Genomic DNA, 16057 nt, shown 5'->3' with positions numbered 1-16057 from the left:
TACTTCAGGACCTCAGGCAGGCCCCAAGGAGCTGGCGGTGTGCCTGGTTGTTGGGGGGTGGGGGTCCAGTCCCTGGCTCCATACCTCAGGTCCCTGGGTGGGCCCTAAGGCGCTGGCAGTGTGCCTGGGCCAGAGCTAATTTTTTGTCCTTTGCTTACCTCTAAAAATGGGGAACTTCCTGTGGCGACCAGCACTTGAGCTGTGTGGTTGAACTAAATTGCTGCTTTGCTGCTGTTTCCCTAGGGAAGGCTTTTTGTAGAGCTCAAGTTTTAATGGTTGACTTTATAGGTATTTCCAGCTCTCCAGAGACCCAGTGCACCTTGGTTGTGTAGAAACTCTGATCTGGGCCTGAGTCTTTTCATCAAACTGCACCCCGTGCAATTCTGCATTCCTGACCAGTCTCCTCTAAGTGATCCTTCGCTGATTGGGGGGCCAGTCAGCTGTCCTTGCTGTGCCCCAGTGTTCTCCAGGTGGGCCCATCTCCCCCACTGCTTGTGCTCCAAACACTTCCCATAGGATGGGACGGGCTCTGGTCCCTTGCGATGACTCACTGGCCTCTGAGTGGCTCCTTCTTTCAGTTGTTGTGGCTCCTCGCTCCTATGTGGGTCCATGGGCAACCTATTAGTGGTCTTGCTGGCCTGGGGGCTGCCTCCAAGCAACTTCAACTGAAGGGCACAGCTGCGGCTTTTGCCAGCTCCTGCTCTGTGCATTCAGCAGCTCCACCCTTAAACAGTTGGAGCGGTTTTTTCATTCTCTCGTTGTGGCTTCTCCCATCTTCATGCACTCCGTAGGTCTCTCCTCCTCTTCCCTTGAGGTCCAGTGGCCCTAGCTTGGCTGTTATTGCTTTTTTATAGTCGTAAATTAGTTGATTTGTGGGAGAGTGTGACACTGGGGACTGTCTATTACACCATCTTGACTGGAAACCTCCCAAAGCTTGAATTTTCTGGAGCATGCTTTTGGGTTGCAGCCATATGTTTAATATGAAAGTACTCTCGTGATGGTTAATTTTATGTCAACTTGAGTGCGCTAAGGGATGCCCAGATAGCTGGTACAATGTTACTTCAGGGTATTTCCAGAACAGGCTAGCATTTGAATTGGTAGACTGAGTAAAAAAGATCCACCCTCACCAGTGTGGGCAGGTATCATCCAATCTGTAAGGGCCCAAATAGAACAAAAAGGCAGATGAAGAGCAATTTTTCTCTCCCTCTCTTCTCAAGCTGGGATGTCTATCTTCTCCTGCCTTAGACTTTGGAGCTCCTGTTCTTGGGCCTTCAGACTCTAGGACTTATACCAGAAACCTTATCCCCATCCCTGGCAGTTCTCAGGCCTCCAACCTCAGACTGAATCACACCACCAGCATTCCTGGTTCTCCAGCTTGCAGACAGCTTGTCAAGGGACTTCATGGTCTCCATAATCACATGAGCCAATTCCTGTTAAGTCTCATCTTGTATATCTCTATATATCCTATTGGTTCTGTTTCTCTTGAGAACCCTGACTAATAAAACTGTCATTTATATAAAGATCTAAATAATCCATAATTTATTTTGATTTCTTTTTGATCTAAGAATTTAGGAGAGTATTTTAATATCAAGGTTTTTTTGGTTATTGCTGATTTGAGTTTTTTATTAAGAGAATGAGGCATATTCAATATGCTACTTTTGGAATATGTTAAGATTCTCTTTGTGGCCAAGTACATAATCAATTTGTTAATGCTCCATAGGCATAAAAGCAAAATGTGTATTCTGTGTTTGAAAGATACATAATTAAGCCTATTAATAGTGTTATTCTAATTTAAGTCCTTTGTAACAGGATGTATTCATTTGATCATCTAAATTCTGAGACAACTTAAAATCTTCAGCTATGACTGTAGTTTTATTCAAATCTCTTCATATTCTTAATAGTACCTGCACTTTATGTATGTTGCTGCCATACGGTTCAATGCATAAATATTTATGTCATTTCATCTTAATGTGGAACTTAATTTTGATCACTATATTTTTCTGTTCCAGTTTGAGAATGGCAGACTAGGCATATGCTGCAATATTCCTCCCAGCACCAAATCCAGAAAAATGATAGAAAAGACAAAAATATATAAATGCATTCTGTTGGTTGAGCTCAAAAACTAGTTGAGACACCCAATGACGGACAAGCAACTATGAAAACAAACAAGAGGCTACAGAAGACAGCCCTAACAAATGATAAAAGCCCTACATAGGACACACTGGGAGAATCTGCCACAGAAATGTGGAAACACTAAATCTGAAGACGGTAGAAGTGAAAGGCAAGAGACAGCCCCGTGGCAACCAAAAGGGGGACTAGTTGGTTACCATGACAAGAGCAGCCAGTTCTGTTTTGTTTCCAGTGCTCCCCATGCCCTGGCTCTGCCTCTTCCTTCTTCCTGTGTGTGATGTTGGCTTAAATTAAATGAAGAAAATTTGACACACACATATATAGTTGTAAAAGGGAAAACGATTTTAATAGCCCTTTCAAGTAGTGTTGTTATTCTTCCTTGATGACAGACCAGCTTAACAAGTGGAAGTTTCTTCAAGTTTAGGGGTATTATATAATCTGAAACCATATCAATTATGCTCTTCTACTACATTAAAATCCACTGGTCAGAGACTTCTGCTTCCACACAAGATGCAGACAGCCATAAAGCATGTTGCTCCTACTCTCACAAGAAAAGGCTGAATAAACTATAACATCATGTATATATTTCTGAATCATACTGTAGGGAGCTGAACTCTCAAGGTAACCAGACCTGAACTCTAAAGACAGCCAGTTCCTCCGAGGAGGGAGGGATGACAGTAATTGTCCCACCTCTGGCAGAACAGGGAGGAAATCACTCTAGTGGCTGCAACACAAGCAGGTAAGGAATGTGTTAAGATTTAAAAGAACTGCCTAAATTGAAGTGTGGAGCTTCATATCTGTTTGAAATAGCTAAGAACATCTCGCCAAAAGGAAATTAGTATTAAAGAACACCAAATACCAGTAATTTGAAAAGATAAAATTGATAAACTTCTGGCTAGATTGATAAAGAAAAAAAAAAAAAAGACACATAATCAAGACCAACATAAAGACTGAAAAAGGGAACATCACTAAAAATACTACAGATATTAAAGGGGTAATAAGGGAATATTATGAACAACTTTATGCCAGTAACTCAACTACTCAGTTAAATGGAGAAACTCCTTTAAAGATAGAAACCACCATGCTTCCCTCAAGAAGAAATAAATAACCTGAACAGCCTTGTAACTATTAAATAAATTGAAATTGCGGTTAAAAACCTCAGGAAACTCCAGGCCGATATGATTTTACTGCTGTATTCTACTAAATAGTTAAGGAAGAAATAATAACAATTTTATACAAACCCTTCCAAAAAAGAGGGAAAAGATTCCAATTCATTTCATGAGGCCAGAATTACCTTGATACCAAAACAGGCAGAAAACCAAAAACACACAAACAAAAAAATCAAAAACCAAACCAGAAAGAAATTACAAAGAAAATACTGACCAATATACTTTGCAAACATTCTGAACAAAATTTTATTAAATTAAATCCAACAAGGGCCGGCCCGTGGCTCACTCGGGAGAGTGCGGTGTTGAGAATACCAAGGCCCCGGGTTCGGATCCCATATAGGGATGGCCGGTTAGCTCGCTGGCTGAGCGTGGTGCTGACAACACCAAATCAAGGGTTAAGATCCCCTCACCAGTCATCTTTAAAAAAAAAAAAAAAAAAAAAAAAAATCCAACAATAATATTAACAAGGGGTAATACATGACAACCAAGTAGGGCTTATTCCAAGAATGCAGTGTTGGTTTAACAAATCAATGTAATCTTCCTTATTGACAAACTAAAAAAAAAACAAACCAATAAAACCCCCCATACAGTCATCTCAACAGACACAGAAAAAGCATGACAAAAATCTAATAATCATTCCATGTTTTGAGGAATGCTGGTCTCCACACAGTCACAGAAAATATACTGTTTGTTGATGAATGATGTCATACTATATATATCCTTCTGTACCTTTGTTTCATTTGGTAAGTTTTGGAGATCTAGCTATAGTATCTTCCTATAGATGATTATCATATCCCTCACCCAGTTAAAATACCCTGTCATTATTTTTTGGCATATACTAAAGAATGCTGCAGAAACATGCTCCAAACCCAGTACAGCACTCACTGTATGGATATTGTGGCTGGAATTGCCTGTTAAACACTATTTAGGGTCTCTTATATGAAATCCCTACAGAGAAATTTTACAGTGAAGTGCCAAGAAAATCTTTGTTTCTTCTAAGGAAATACTCTGTATTTTTTTTTCTCTTACAAATACCATGGTTTTTATAACTGACCATGCTTCTCATTTCGCTTTTGCTGTCAATTTTATATCTCATTATATTAACTGCACAGGATCTTACTGTCTGTATATCTGAATAACCCCTGACTTTGTTTTCTCATTCCACTTATACAAGAGTCCTTCAAAAAGTTCATGGAAAGACTCGTATTATCTTTTTTTTCATGGCTGGCCTGGCCTGAACAGGGATCCAAACCTTTGACCTTGGTGTTATCAGCACCACAGTCTCCCAAGTGAGCTAAAACCAGCCAGCCCAAGATTTGTATTATCTTTTAATTCTATTTTTCCACAAACTTTCTGAAGCACCCTTGTATTTTCCCAAACCTCAGGATTTATTCTTACTTCTCTATAGTATTTTATTGTTGATTTTCTTATGCAACCTTAATGTCTTTAAGGTTGGAAAGAGAGAAGCAGTAAACATGTAAATAAATGCCACAATCACCACGTATGTGGGGTGTGTGTGTGCGTATTTACCTGTGTAAACAAAGTGGTTTTCTGTCCAGAGATAACTTTTAATGTTTGTTGTCCTTGTGCAGAAGATGTGCTGACTCCCAGCGTTCCTTGGACCACCGACCCTGTAGTCAGCTGTTTCCCAGATGTCTGGGGTGACGGTTGGCCAACTAAAAATGTGCCCTAAGTTAGAAAAAAATATAAGGAACTAACCAGTAATTTGTTAATTCAAATGAACTGCTCTGATCCTATACATTGCAAGTCCTCATGTTATAAACTATAATACTCTCCCCTTCAATTGTGCAACTCAGTCAAAATAACTGAAGAGAACAGATCTGCTCTAAGTGTCACTGGCAATAGTCATCCCCACTTCTCAAAATTTTGCACAGTGGTACAGAGCAGGCTGGTGGAAACTCAGGTTTTGCAATCCAGTCCTCAAAGCTGGATTTAATCACTCAGACTAAAAACTATCCACCCTTAATAAGCATGTCTGGAACCAAAATTCTACTACCTTCCTTAGAGGAGAGCCGAGACTTCAGTGACAAGGGGAAAAAAGGCAGAAACTGTTCCTAATCAAATCTAACCTAACTCCAAATACCACAACTTGATACTCTGTCTTTGGTTACTCCCTTCTAAGAGCAATTTTTTTTTTTTTTTAAAAAGATGACCAGTAAGGGGATCTTAACCCTTGACTTGGTGTTGTCAGCACCATGCTCTCCCCAGTGAGATAACTGGCCATCCCTATATAGGGATCCGAACCTGTGGCCTTGGTGTTATCAGCACCACACTCTCCCAAGTGAGCCACGGGCCTGCCCCTTAAGAGCAAATTTTAAACTGTACATTAATACTGTTTATTATCTCATGGATTTGGGATATAATTAGCATAGTAGAAATCTTTCTTTGAGGCAGAAAGATCTGGGTTTAAACCCAAACTCTACCATTAGTTTAGCAGGGAGATCTTCAATAAGTTACTTAAGTATTTCTGAATCTCCATTTCCTTGTCTCATAGCAAAACAAACCCAAAATAATACAGATTTATAACACGGCTAAAATGTTAGTATTGACCCTTGATCCCAGAGGTGTAAAGGCAAATCAGTTATAATTAAAGGCAATTATCAAATCACTAAATGAATTTAAAGATCAGTCACAAATGACCAGACCTGGGGAGTTTGCTTGAGGATGTAAGATGTGTAAGTCAGGTGCTGGGATATCCCTCCAGGGCCAGTGGTGCTTTGAGATCCTCCTGTTCCACTGCCGCCACCTCCTCCACTGCCTCCACCACTGCCACTGCAGCCTCCACCACCTCCTCCTCCTGCACCACCACCACCGCTACTGCCAGCAGCTGAGCCGGACTGGAGGTCTGAAAATACAATGAATGACAGCAACATCACAACAAGTATCAAGCACAGGTTTAACAACAACAACAAAACAAATGAGCCTGGAGAGAAGCTTCCCTTGCAGCACCATGCCTTCTCCTTTCCTGTTCTCCTCCTCCTCTTCTGTAATCTACCTACTCTGCGACAAGAGTGAGGGGAGCTTCCTAGAGTCTGAAGATAAGGTTTGAAATCTACTTACTATCAACTGAATGGCAGCTGACTGTATTTCAGCTCTGAGTACGATGAAGAACTTATCTTTGACGAGTGTTTTGACTTAGTTGTAGGTGATCAAGAGAGCCTGATACTGACATTTTCTAGCCAAGTATTTTAATCAACACAGAATTTACTCAGGTGCTTCCAAACTTTCTGGCATCTGATTCAACATCAGTGGAATTGCTAAAATTTACAATTTGTGTAATTTTACAGTACTCTCTATTTTCTGTCTCCCCTGTCCTGGGAAAAATTTAAGACTTTCCTCACACTTACAATGACTTCAGGGTCCCACTTTCTTTTTTAGCATTTCAAAGCATATGGACTCTTTTTACTTCCCTTTGGTGAGATAATGTACACAACTACCTATATTACAAATATTCACTCAATTAATATTAGAGTTCAACTTCTTTCCCCACCTTAATTCTAGTGATTATTATTGGAACAGATTTCCTCCCAATGGTTTACTTTGACCCTGAGACTATCACAAAAATCAAAGTATCTCTCTGGATGACTTCTGGAATATGTACATTGTCCTGTTTTTTGACATACCACTGCTTAGGTATGAGGAAAAAATACCAGGCTGAGAAAGCAAAAATGACTCATCACAGTAAACAAAATGACAATTAGCTTACACACTGCATTTTGGCAAGGGTGGTTAATTTCTAATGAACCTGACTGCTGTACCATTCTACTTCTGATTCACAGGGAAACAGTTCCATTTACCCTTTCCTTTCAACACCACCCAAACTGTTTCTCTCTAAATAAAGCAAAAGTTTATGTAACTCTAGATGAAGTACCTAATCTCCTCGGGGCTTTAAGATGTACTCACTAAGGTTGAGACTGTACTTCTCCTTCCATCTCCACGCCTAGCAAATTTAAGAAGTACATCGAAATAATGGCAAGCAGAGACACTTGGTTTCAATTCTCTTCCTATCCCTTTTAAAATGAAAATAGACTTCCAGCTACTGGAAGTAGAGGGACCTTCCCTCAGGTATCACCAGACAACGTTCAGATACTGCTGAAAGGAAGAACTCTTCATTTACAGGTCATGAGGACAGCGGTCTCCCAACACAGCCTCAATATCCATAACTCTCTAGTGGCATTCGTCCCTGACCCCAAACTCTGAATACAGGAGCCCAAAATAATAGTGTCACCTCCTAAGACTATTATTTCAACTCAGTTCTAGTTGAATTATCTGTATGTTTTGAATCCATTTGGGCAATTGATACCACCAGAGTTACAGAAATGCTCTAAACCAGGTAAGAGCTGCCCCTCAGGAGGACGAGATGAACATACCCAGGGACCCAAGAACCAAATGATTTAATAACTTAACCAAATGATTTAACTAACTAGCGCTGTTGGTAGCTCGCAGGATGGCTCCTTGAGGGATCAAAAGCAGTTTTCCTTTTCCTGAAGGATTCTTGCTGTTGGTGGTAAGGTAGAGTTTAGTGCCAGGAGGCAAATTTGCCAAGTTGGCCAAATTAGTGGCTGGTAGCTGCAACGTGGCCATTACTAAAAGGGTAAAGGGAAAAAACAGAAGGAAAAACAGTAAGATAAACTGGAACTAAAGGCAACACTCTCTAAAATTAAAATATGAACTGATAAAGTACCTATTTAAAAACACAAACAGTAAACTTACAGCTTATTTCCTAGATGCACAACGCTTTAACAGCTGATACTCTTATATATCTTGCTAATTAAAAAGTAATTTACAAACCATAAGAGCCTGCCACAAACTAATTTATATCTGTATGTAAATATGTCCTGGTTTTGCCTAGAACAGTTCTAGTTTACACCTCTGTCCACTGTAATTATTAACAGTGACTCTTTTTACTCTCATTCACTCCTTCCTCCCAAACTCTTTTACCCTGCCCCCCAGGAATCCCTACTGATCATGACAGCCTCTGAAACCTCACCCTTTTTGTCGTGGATTAAACTAGTCAGTCCTAGCTAAGAGGATTGCTCTTTATCTTACCATCAGAGGGCCAGGACTGGGAGAAGAGCCTTTCTGTCCTTCAGTTTGGTTTTCAGACCACCCCTCACTCCTGAAAAAACCCCTGGCTCCTTTGAGGCATCTGCCTCGCTACACTACCTTATCCATCTGTTTTCTGCTGTCATTTACTGAACTCCCAGTCATCTCCACTCATCTGCTAAAGACTGACTCCTGATTCAAAGTCTTGCTCTCTATGCTAATGACTGTCATTCTCAGTGACACTGTAGATAACTTTTTTAATTCTCTGGCTTCCCAGCTGCTTGATCTTCTAAACTCCAAAGATCATTTCTTCCAATCCATCTCAAATACTCATTTTTAATGCCACAACATGAACTTTGTAATCACCAGCAACTGCACTTCTTCTGAAATCTTTATTTTGGATATCCGTTACTTTCTATCCTTCCAATTCACTGCAACAATTCTCTAGCCTCAGCAAGACCTTCAAAAATAAGTAAACATCTAATGTCTTAGGTATTTTCTTTTCATGACCTCACAGAAACAACACATCAGGGCCTAAAATATATTCAAGGTATTCAAACTTCTGTGTGGTAGAGAATGCATTTATCAGGTATCTCCAAATGTTGCTGGCAAATGACCATACCAAGATTTTAAGTCTGAAATACAACCCAAAGTGGGGATAAGGACAGATGAGAATTATTCATTAGACCTGAAAGCAGTATCAAGAAATACCCTCTATTTTTACTATTTTTGCATATATATATATATATATATATATGTGTGTGTGTATAAAATTTAAAGCAAACTACTTATAGACCTCTATGTAAAACATTCCATTAAAAACAATAACAAATGTTTTTGCACTTCTTATAGCATCAGTCTACTAGGCGTTCCTGGGCAGAATCAAATACTTTCAATAAAACTGCTTGTGAGGGGAGTTTTGGACACAAGATCCCCAATTAGTATATTACCTGAACCCTGGGATCCACTCTTCTGAGGGCCAGCAGCAGTGACCTGAGCCTTGGTTAAGGCCTGCACTGGCTGAGCAACAATGGTTCCTCCACCTCCACTCACAATTGCTTTGGCAACTCCTTGGGTCACAACTTGTTTTGGACCAACTGCTTTGGCAACAGAAGAGCTGGCCTTGGCTACAAGGATTTGGCCACCACTGATTGCTACAGCCTGTTTCATTGCTGACGGTAAAGTAGACCCAACTGGCACCCCAACAACCTGTTCAAAATAGAGGAGAGTGCAACAGTGTTTCTTTCAGTTCCTTCAAGAGCTCTTAGCACAAGTACGAAGAACAAAGGCAAAGAACAAAGAAAAAGCCTAGATATGATACATGGAGTCTAGCGGGGTCATCTAGGAATGCAGTATTCCTTACATTTTGAATATTATAATAATAAAGTGTTAAAGACTGTTGTCTTAACGTTGAGTAATTTTTATAACTTTCTTTGACCATAAAGTAATATGTGTTTTTTATAGAAAATTTGGGAAATAAAGAAGAAAAAAATTCTACTTATCCAGAAATAATCTCAACATTTTTAATGCATTTGCTTTCAGTTTTTTCTAATGTACATTTTAAAACACAGAATTGGGATCACGCTGTACATATAGTTTTGTAACTTTATTTAACACAATATTATAAGCATTTTCCAATGTTATTTTTCAAAAACATTTTTAGATGACCAAGTAGCAATATATTAGAGTAAGGAAGCTGGCTGGTTAGCTCAGCTGGTTAGAGCACAATGTTATAACACCAAGGTCAAGGGTTCAGATCCCCATATTGGCCAGCTACCCACCCCCCAAAAAGGATAGTACAGATGCTCATCAACTCACGATGAGGTTAAGTACTAATAAACCCATTGTAAATTGAAAATGTAATAAGTCAAGGAAAAAAACACATAGAATAGGTATACCACAATCTATGTAAACATTTCACTACTACTGGATATTTAGATAATTTTAAATGGCCAATAGGTATATGAAAAAAATGCTCAACATCACTGATCATAGGGGAAATGCAAATCAAAACCACTCTGAGATATCACTTCACCCCAATCAGACTGGCTATTATAAAGAAGACTGAAATAACAAATGCTGGCGAGGATGTGGAGAGAGAGGAACCCTCCTGCACTGTTGGTGGGACTGTAAATTAGTACAGCCATTATGGAGAATGGTATGGAGGTTCCTTAAACAACTACAGATAGAACTTCCAAATGATCCAGCAATCCCACTCCCAGGGATATATCCAGAGGACTGGAAAACATCAGGTTGAAGGCATACCTGCACTCCCATGTTTACTGCAGCTCTATTTATAATAACTAGGCTATGGAACCAACCTAAATGTCCATCAATGGATGACTGGATAAGGAAATTGTGTTATATATACACAATGGAATACTACTCAGCCATAAAAAAGAATGAAATTCTATCATTTGTAACAACATGGATGAGCCTGGAGAAAAACATCCTAAGTGAAACAACCCAGGTACAGAAAGAAAAAAATACTGCATGTTCTCACTCATAACTGGGAGCTGAATCCATAAATCAACAAATGAACAATAAAGAGAGACAGAAAGAAAGAAACAACAATCACAGTAATACGTTGAACTTTTAGAAAACTAGAGGTGGAAAAGGGGAGGGGAGGGGAGAGAGAGGGGGGATAATGAGGAATTGGTCAGTGGACACAAAGAATGACTGAGTGCTGTAATGATGAAAAGCTAACTACACTGATCTAACCACCACACATTCTACAGAATTATTGAAAATCAACATTGTACCCCACATGTATGTTTAACAAAAAACCCAAATAAACAAATAAATTAAAAAAACAAAAACAAATAAGTAAGTAAATCCATAATACCACCACTGGAAATAAACTTCACATTATAAAAAACACAATAAAAATTTTCATATATGAACTATACACTCCACTAGATACTTTCATTTATTTTATTTTTAAATTTTATTTATTTATTTATATTTATTTTTTACTGAATCATGATTGTACATATTTTTGGGATTCAATGCTGACATATGTTAATCAAATCAATATTACTAATATGTATATTGTTACAAATTATTCTTTATGCCCCTTGTCCAATCTCTCCCTATCCCCCTTCTCCCTCTACCTTCCCACCACAGAAAACCCTAGATTTCTTCTCTCCCTCTGAAAGAGTAATGGTTACTCTGTTGATTTGTTGCCTAGATGATCTGTCCAATGCTGAGAGGTGTGTTCAGGTCCCCCAATATTATTGCAGAGCAGATGCTTCTTCTGTCACTCTAGACTGGGCTTTGTGGAGAGACATCCTATTCTTTTCTCTGGTCTCTGCTGGTGACTCTCCTTGTATCAATGCACTCCAGTGGCTGGTGGACCATCTGTGTGGTGTTGTTGTGTGGCAGTTGTGATGTCTAGCTACTTTCGCGGCAGCAGTGGTTACTGTGGTGGCTGTGGTGGGCCACCCACACATGGAGGTGACATTTTTGGCACGTTCCTTGGCACTGGCAGTGTGCCTGGATGTGGGCAGGGGGTCCAGTCCCTGGCTCCATGGCCTGGGCCCCCGGACCTACACTCCACTAGATACTTTTAAATAGACCCTCTTCAGTAACCTCTCCTATATTATCCCCATCTGACACAATCATTTACTCTTTTTATCTAACTCCTAACAGTTTACATCATTTATTATTTCATATACCACGGCAACATCTCTTCCAACCAATTTTTTAAAAAAGTTATCTTTTTGTATATCTCTTCCTAATGTTTCCTCTCCTTGAAGGGAAACACTCAGTTAAAAAGGAAAAAGTTTAAGCGAGAAAAATATTTAACTGGATTTTTTTTAAAAAAGACCCCAGTACCCAAATAATGAAAGTTAAAAATATCTGGTTCTGAAAGTAAAGCGAACTCTTTCAAGTAAGAAAATACTATGGAGCTCTTTTAAAATGAAGTAAACAGGATGATAAGTTAGAAGAAACTATTTAATTTATGGCAAACTGGGGTAGCATTTCCCACTCCCTAGCTCTTTATATCATAAAAATAACCTCTCACCTGAAACTAAATGAAAAAACTTTAATAAGATTATATAAAATGCAAGCAATCTGCCTTCTAAAGGCAAAAAACAAAGTAGGAAGTACTTTTCTTTCACTCATCAGATTGGCAAAAGAAAAAAAAAAAAGGTTAAAAAGTCTTATAACACCAAGAATTGGCTAGAGATCTTAAGGAAATAGAAACTTTGGTTAACTGTTAGTGGAAAGGTAAATTTATATAACCATCCCAGAGAGGCACTAGCATACCTACTAAAATTAAAAATTTTGGGCCGGCCCCATGGCGCACTCGGGAGAGTGTAGCGCTTGGGAGCGCAGTGGTGCTCCCGCCGCGGGTTTGGATCCTATATAGGAGTGGCCGGTGCGCTCACTGGCTGAGCGCAGTGCAGACGACACCACACCAAGGGTTGCGATCCCCTTACCGGTCACAGAAAGACAAAAAAAAAAAAAAAAAATTCTCACAGCCCATGTAGTAGGAATTCTACTTTTAAGAATATATCTGCTATGGGTTGAATATCTGTCCCCTCTAAAGCTCATGTTCGAAGCCCGATCCCCAATGTGGCAGTGTGAAAGGCAGGGCTTTTAGACTGGATCATGAGAACCACGCTCTCATGAATGAATTAATCCATTCATGGAGTAATGGGTTAATGGTTTAATGAGTTATTGCGGGTGTGGACTGGTAGCTTTATAAGGAGAGCAAGAAAGTGCTCTTCTCCCTCCTTGCTATCCTGCATCACCACAAACTCCACGGAGTTCCCCCCAAGAAGGCCCTCACCAGATGTGCCCCCCGGACTTGAACTTCTCAGTCTCCAAAACTGTAGGAAATAAATTTTGTTTTCTTATAAATTACCCAGTTTCAAGTACTGTGTTATAAACAACTGAAAACTGACTAATACAATATCCTGAAGAAATTTTAGATATGTGCTCAAGGGAACATATACAAAAATGTCCAAAGTAGCATCATTTGTAGTTACAAATAATCGTTAGCAACCGTAATGCCTAAGGCATATAACACTCAATGTCTACAGATAGAGAAATGGATAAGCTGTGGTATAAGACAATGTAATATTATATACATTAGTAAAAATGAATGAACTAGAGCTATATATATATTAGCATAAACAGACTTTGAAAGAATATACACCCATATTGAGTGAAAAGGGAGTTGCAGAAAAACATAAGTATAAATACCTTTTATGTAAATGTTCAAAACACAAACAATATTACATGTTTTCTATGGCTATATATTTACATAATAAAAGTATGGATTGAAAGACTAGGCTTCAAATTCATGATAGTGTTGCTTCTGAGAACAAAGGAGACTTCAACTTTATTGGTCATGTTTTATTTTGAGAAAAAAAACCCTGAAGTAAATATGAATATATCATTTCAGGGTGGAGGGTATGTGGTTATTAATTATATTATTCTCTGTATTTCACTGAAATTTTAGAATGTTTCTAAATTAAACAACAGGATTATTTAGGAGGTAAAACAAAATTAAGCCATACGCAACTGATGAATAGGATGTTTTAATTAACTAGTTACTAAATCATACATGGGTTTCTTTTCAAAAACTGTGAATATAGTAAAAAACATTTGCCATGTGCTTGGACAACATGGCTGACATAAAGCAAATGGACTCCTAATCAACTATTATAAATTGGTATAACAAAGAGGAAAGTGTATAGGTTTCTGTAAGCAGACAAATGTGGTTTCCCAGTTTAGTTCTACCAGTTGGTAGCTGGATAAGTTATTTAACCTCTTTGAGCTTTAGCATTCACCTCCTCATGTATAAAATACAGATAAAATTTACCTCATAAAACCATGAAGCAAAATGAGAATAAGTTTATAAAATGCCTAGCTAACATAATAGCTGCTGCTGCTAAACACAACACTCATTATATTAACTGAAGAATGGGAATCCAAGAGGCTAATGTGAAGACCAGAAAAGAAGGGCCAAAGGACAAGCATTTGTTGCTGTCGTCAGCATCTGGCCAGAGCAGAGACCTTGATCTTAAACCCTAGATTCAGTTAGTCAAATAGAAACTAATCTTGAGTGAAATTACATAGCATCTGGGATCTGCTTTAAAATATTCCTGAAAGAGGAGTAAGATGAACAAAATGCTGGTGATTGTTGAAACTGGGTAACGGGCGCATGAGATTCATTATGCTATTCTACTTTTATGTATGTTTAAAGGAGGAGGGAAGGAAAGAAAGAAGAAACAAGAATAATAATTAAAAAAAACCAATGAAAAAAAAGCAAGTTAACCTAGAACAGAGATAAGAAATTCCCCCAGTTCTCCTAGCTTGGTGGAAATACCCCTTATTGTCTACATCTACATCTCTTCATTCTAACTATTTGAGCCTCATTCCGTGGGGGATGTGGAGAGTTTCTGCAGCCACAGACCTGGGCGAGGTCATCCCGCCAGAGATGTGGAAATACAGAAAAACTTCTTACTAATCAAGAACTTTTTTCTGCACTTATGAAAAAAAAAAAGTTTGCTAATGTAGAAAAACATTTTTGAGATGTGGGAGAAACTGCTAGTTGAATCCCAGTATCTATTCTTTCCTTCTGTCTTACAGCAGTTTTTAGCTGGGGGCACAGCAGCACGGAATAACAACTGTGTTTCCCAGCCCTCTTGCACCTCAGTGTGGCCTCCTGATTTCTGGCTAATGGGATGTGAGCAGAAGGATAAGTACAGCTTTGGGCTATGCCTCCTCTCAGCTTTCCCCCGACTCCTTTCTTGCTGGCAACAAGTGTAAAAATGGAGGTGAGAAATGAAGCACTTATCTTAGTTTACAAGCTGAAAACCAAATTTTGAGAATGGCTGATTCTTGATAATTGTGGAACCACCAAAACAGAACTGCCTACTGGTCCTTTAAGTGTAAGAGAAATAATCTTATGTAAGCCTCCGGTGTTTGGATTTCTCTGTTATTTAGTAGTTAAACTTTTTTCATAACTAAGATAGGAATCTTCACATTTCCTAAATGTCAAATTTAATAATCTATTTAATGAGCTAAATTACACTTAATCTATTTTCATGTTCTTAAACTAACAAAGAAAGCAAAGATCTTAAAGAAAACGATACACACTTACTGGACTTATTTCAATTTATTTCCCCAAATTTCATGCATCTGACTTGCTTTTCTCCTCTTGTGCCAACTGCTTCAAAGTTTCCAGGGTATGACACAGCCTCTCCAGGAGCCTAATAAAACCTGGTACCCCAAGTCAGCCACAGGAGGGTAGTCTTCACTAACTGAGTTTATCCACTATGTGCATACCACTTGCAAGATGAATGCCCTCTCCCCGCTCTGTTCTGGAAAACTGAAGAGAATGAGGAAGTTTGCATTCTACTAGGAAGAATGAAGAACTCTACGCATAGTTCATTATGGATACCACAAGGGAGGAAAGGCTCTTAAGGACATTATAACCGCCCCCCCGTTCATTTTTCTTTTTTTTACCAACACAACATTTCAGCCTAGAATCTGAACTCATCTCCCAACTCTTCCCATCCCACAACTTCTCCCTTAATTGAGAATTTCCTTCTAGCTTTACAAAGCAGACACCCTTTGTTCTGTATGTTATAAATACTTCTGCTTAATACATGCTCTGATTCAATGTTTTATTTCTGCTCTCCCTGTGTCCTGTACATATCATTGGCAAGTCA

At 38.9% G+C, this 16057-nt stretch overlaps 1 protein-coding gene across 6 annotated transcripts in view; it reads right to left on the bottom strand.

The window, feature by feature from the left end:
• Window positions 1-16057, bottom strand: part of YEATS2 (YEATS domain containing 2) — a 97339-nt gene that overhangs the window by 26426 nt on the left and 54856 nt on the right. For 5 of the 6 annotated variants that reach the window (XM_063101453.1, XM_063101456.1, XM_063101458.1 and 2 more), the window contains 4 exons: window positions 9317-9575; window positions 7745-7906; window positions 5966-6165; window positions 4830-4988 (listed from right to left, as the gene is read on the bottom strand). In XM_063101453.1, coding sequence (XP_062957523.1) covers window positions 4830-4988; window positions 5966-6165; window positions 7745-7906; window positions 9317-9575 — 780 coding nt within the window. The remainder of the gene's footprint in view (window positions 1-4829; window positions 4989-5965; window positions 6166-7744; window positions 7907-9316; window positions 9576-16057) is intronic. The other variant, XM_063101457.1, reaches the window with a different exon arrangement.

Source organism: Cynocephalus volans, chromosome 1 (assembly GCF_027409185.1).
Source record: "Cynocephalus volans isolate mCynVol1 chromosome 1, mCynVol1.pri, whole genome shotgun sequence".
Taxonomy (NCBI): Eukaryota; Metazoa; Chordata; class Mammalia; order Dermoptera; family Cynocephalidae; genus Cynocephalus; species Cynocephalus volans.
The sequence above is the reverse complement of the archived record's forward strand: the minus strand, read 5'-3'. Positions and strand labels throughout refer to the sequence as shown.